At 47.1% G+C, this 4,923-nt stretch overlaps 1 protein-coding gene across 4 annotated transcripts in view; it reads right to left on the bottom strand.

Annotated features, from left to right (window-relative positions):
- Positions 1 to 4,923, bottom strand: part of STEAP3 (STEAP3 metalloreductase) — a 48,665-nt gene that overhangs the window by 5,955 nt on the left and 37,787 nt on the right. For all 4 annotated transcript variants that reach the window (XM_011366075.2, XM_011366077.2, XM_011366078.2 and 1 more), the window contains exon 4: positions 4,286 to 4,450. In XM_011366075.2, coding sequence (XP_011364377.1) covers positions 4,286 to 4,450 — 165 coding nt within the window. The remainder of the gene's footprint in view (positions 1 to 4,285; positions 4,451 to 4,923) is intronic.

Genomic DNA, 4,923 nt, shown 5'->3' with positions numbered 1-4,923 from the left:
CCCCCCCCCCACACACGCTGAAACAGGGGGCAGAATAAGGTACCAGCACTGACCATCAGAAATAAATCTTGAACGAGCCCGATGACCATCCTGATGTTCCCCAGCCAGCTGTCTGGCAACAAACCCTTACTCAGCCTACTTGTGTGGATTTATGGAGTTTGCCGAGATGGCTACAAAGTGCCTTTTACCTCTGAGAGTTTATCAGTCTGAGACTGTGGTTTTCAAATCTAGCTACATATTAAAATAACCTGAGAAGCTGGGAAAAAATATTAATGCCTAAACTCCAGTCCCAGAAATATGGATTAAATCGGTTTGGATTAGGACTCAAGTATCAGTAGCTTCTAGAAATTCAGTGATGATGAACTATAGTACAACCAGGACTAAGAATCACTAATTTAAAGGCTATCACAACCTAAGCACTTCTGACTTCAGGTTAAGAAGTTCTCGTGGCCATTTGTTGGGGAGAAACTGGACTTTTCTGTTCCTTTGACAAATATCCACTGCGAGCCTCAGTGTGCCCACAATCTACATCATGGGGCTCCCCATATGCTGCGGCAATGAGAACCCACCCAGGCTTAGGATCCTCACCCTGGTGGCCCTAGTGAGGCCTCAGTACCTCCCTCAGTGATATGTTCTGGGGCTATCATCCCCAACCCCTAATATGGAGAGTGATGGATCGTGCTAGGCATGTGGGACATACACTGGGAGTATGGAGATGCTGCTCGCATCCATACATCCTCATCCTTTTGCCACCCCAAATTCCATGGTGACAGGTGGCAGGAAGCCCCAGCCTGAGGCAGTGGTTCGCAGAGAGTGCTGCCAGCCAAAGCCAGCCAGTAACAAAGGGCCTTGTAACTTTCTAATCCCAATGGGAGCCTGGAGGATTCCAGCAAGTTTGTTGTCCTAAACTCTATCCTTGGGAATAATTTAAAAATCCCAGAGCAGCGAAAGGGGGCCGAAAGGAAGGGAAGAATCATCATAGGGCCGTTTAATACCCACCCTGCCCAAGCTAGGGCCGTTTTTATTACACGTAACCTTCTTAGCAAAAAAGAAGCAGCCAGGTCCCTCATGCTCGATTACTGTGGCATGAAGAGGCTTTGGACAATTGCTCACGAGGCTGGGTCAGAGCTCTCATTATTTCAGGCCAGTGGCTGAGTGGGCAAGGTCACAGGAATTTCCTCTTCCTTTGGGGCAGAACCGAGGTGCTACGAATTGAACCCTAATTTCTCTGTCCAGATGATCTGCACAACCAACCTGGGTATTTCGCAATCTAATGATGTTTATTGCCTTAATTAGGAGCAGTTACCGCAGCTAAAACCAAACCAAAATAATAACACCGCCACCCAAACAAACAAAAACCCAAATTAAAAACTTTGAAAACAGCCTCAGAAACAAAAGGATGAACATAAGTACAAGTCACCTCTGTGGAATGGACACACTGTTTTGATAGCTTTTAGCTAAATAAATCATTAAAGACTCAGGGGTCAGGCCAGGCCCATTGCGAACCATGGCATCTCCACAGACAGTTTCCAAGACTTGCTGCAGTCCTGTGTGGTAGGGGAAAGAAATGGGGTCCGGGTTGCTCCTTACTGGCAGTCTCCTCCTCTATAGGAGAAGACTTCAGCTTAGGTCAGAAACCACACTATTGGGTGCACATATTGTGCATTTTACATGTCCTCAACTCAGCTCCTCCCAATGACCACAGGAAGTGGACATAGATATAAGTGAGGACACAGATGCTCTAAGAGGCAAAAAAATCTGTCTGAAGGGCTGGAAAGTGGTGGTCTTGGAACCGAAACCTATGTCTGCTGGCTCCAAACCCAGTCCCCTCCCCCAGAAGTTGCCACGCTGTATCATGTATACCTGAGTCACTCGAGGAGCTGGCAAAAACTGACTTTCAGAGCCATACTGGGCCAACCCTGGGTATCTGAGTCCATGGGTTGGGAATGGGCCTGTGTATCTCTATTTCTCCGAGAGAGTTCTGTGACTTCAAACTTTTTTGATGGCAGCTCACAGTAAGAATCACATTATTGCCCAGTACACAATCAGGAATACCACATATGTATAAATGCCTACTGAATTGACATAGCTGAATAAATATCTATCCTTACAACATACAAAGCACTCCGATGTTTTCTTTGCCATTCTATCTTATTTCATGTTTTAAAAAGCTGGCTGCGACCCATTAAAATGATTTCATGACCCACCAACGAGTGTCAATCACAGTTTGCAAACACTGACCCAAACCATTCTCGTGCCCAGGGTCAGACTCCCTTAGCCCCTCTCTCACTGCCTCCTATGGAACTCAGAAGTGGCTAAATGGTAGAGCTTAGTCAGGGATAATGGAAATGAGGCCACATACCCTAAAAATGATAGCAAAATGCCTTTTATCTTTCTTTCACACATAATCTCTCCCGGTGGCTCACAGCATCCTTGCAGGGCACTAACTCCATTTTACAAGAAGCTCCGGGAGCCGATGTGATCTACCCACAGTGGCAGAGCCAGGACTGCGCTCCTGGGCACTCAGCTGGTCTTCTGCATCACACTCCTTGGGGAGACAGAGCATTTGTTTTTGTGGACAGAATGCGGGAATTTGATTTCCACAAGTAAAACCCTGCCTTTCTCCCCATCTCTCAGCCTTCTAACCCCCCTGCTCTTGCAGTGGCAGGAGGACTTTCGCATTTGTCTTTCGACTCTTCAATATGTAAAGCAGGGTACTGCCCGCCGCTGAGGTCCCGGTCAGCTTGACTAACAAAACCAAATCCTCTGGCTTTCCCAGGTAGCCGCAGCTCGACTTGTAATCTGTGGCTGCTTAAGGGAGCAACTTTCTGGTGAGGGGAGCAACCTGAAGTCTGTTTTAATTGTGGATAAACCATGTACCCTGGGATACTCCAGGCAGGAACAGGAAAATCCTAGATTTGGATGTGTGACACATGAGGATTAGCAGCCAATAAATAAAATTCTTTTTTCGCTCTCTAATGCCAGCATGTGTCGGCCCTGAGCACTTCTCCAGGGACCTTCTGAGATGAGCAGAGCCAGTGAGATTCAGAAACAGACACACTAAAAAAAAAAAAAAAAAGCACAGCTCTTTTATTCTAGGGTACGGAAGCAGTCCCAATCAGGGACAATTAATTTGGATTACATAAGAGCATTGTACCATCAGTATCCCTCTTTGAATCCTGTGCTGTGTCCTTGCTGCACAGAGAAGATTTGCAACAGATTTCTGTTGACAGTGGAGGTGGATACGATAGCTGTTCTCTGCCCTGACACAACAGTGGTGGCAGAATCCAGTATTAGTCAGCACCCATCCATGGGAGGGGATGAGTTAATCCGCCAACACTGGGGAGCTGACCACGTACTGCGTGTGGGGAACAGTAGCAGATGCCAAAGAAATGTAAAAAATGTCCCTGTCCCGATTGTCCTTATATTTGAAATGTGGCTATGCCTGTCTTGTTCCCTATTGCATCCCAGGCCTAGCACGATGCCTGGCATGCAGTAAGTCTCAATCAATAGCTACTGAGTGAATAAATGCGCAAAGAACCTCATGTCTCTAGTAGCACTTCTCAAAGTATGTTCTGTGGCCCGTAGATAGCTGTTATCTGAAAGAGGCGGGGGGAGGATATTAATGCTCAAATAAGCCTGGTTAACAAGGTCTGTTGTTATAGATGTTATTAGAATCTCTGATGTGCCAAAGTGCATTATGACTCTCTTGGGGGGAAGCAAAACTTTACTCAGGTTCATTTGACTACAGACCTCCTTTTCTCTGGATTTTTTTTTACAGCGACGATGTCCTTTGGGAAATGCTGTGTTTCATCCCCCATAAACTGATGATCCCAATGCTCACCTCCTGTCTGCCCTGCCCGAATCAAGGGGTTAAAGGGACCAACAGGACCGGGATGAGAGTAGGGTGCTCGATGACGCACCAGGCTCACCTACCGGCTCATGGATCTCGGCTAGGACAGCAAGCTGTTTAATGACTGCATATCATGAGATTTTGTTTGGGAAGCTCAACAATTGTAGGAACTGATACTGTTTAATTCAGGATTCAGCATTCTGTTGTCTAATATTTTCTCATGCTTATATCTGGCTTCCTCAGATGTCAGGAAGATGAGCTTATCCCAGGTAGCCCCTTTATCAGGAGATTTGGATGGGCTCCCGAGGCTTGGAAGTGGTCCTGCTGTACAGATTATCAAACTCGAGGCAGTCTGCAAAGCGGAAGGGGCTTGCACATGAGGCGAGGCCAGAGCCAAGCTGAGGCTCACCAGCAGAGGCAGACCTGCTTTACCTGAACAAAGTTAAACTCCCTCCAGTTGAGCGAGTTGGCAATGGACGGCAGCGAGGTGACAGCCAGCAGGGATAGCACGCCCAGGGCCAGCACTCCCAGGGACAGATATATCTCCATTCGCCAGACGTTTTCTTCAACCCAGAGGTGACTCTTGTTGGTCAAGACCTGAGGTGCAGAGGAGGAAAACCATGAACACTGTAGCAATGGTCGGTGCCCTAGGCTGCGGGTGAGTGAATACCTTAGGATGCAAGACACAGAGAAATTACTAACATTTCCATCACACATAACATGTGCCTAACTCTGTACTAAGCTCTTTAGGTGATCATCTAATCCTCACAACCAGCCCACAAGGTAGAGGTCGCTCTTATCTCCATTTTACAGAACTAAGAAACAAGGCAAAAAGATCAAGTACCTTCCCCGTAGTCACACTCAGCTAGGAGATGGCAGAAGTGGGACCAGGACCCAGGCATTGTGCCTCCAAAGGCATGGGCTCCCTCCTCATAGCTTTCACAGATATGCCTGGGGCCAATCAGCCAGATGGTCACATGAGCCAGGTAAGAGTCAAAGAAGTCAACAAGATATACAGACCCTTCAAACATGAACATATCACTCAGTTTTCTCGTCCCCAAACCCCAAAA

The sequence above is a fragment of the Pteropus vampyrus genome, unplaced genomic scaffold (assembly GCF_000151845.1).
Source record: "Pteropus vampyrus isolate Shadow unplaced genomic scaffold, Pvam_2.0 Scaffold120, whole genome shotgun sequence".
NCBI classification, from domain to species: Eukaryota; Metazoa; Chordata; class Mammalia; order Chiroptera; family Pteropodidae; genus Pteropus; species Pteropus vampyrus.
The sequence above is the reverse complement of the archived record's forward strand: the minus strand, read 5'-3'. Positions and strand labels throughout refer to the sequence as shown.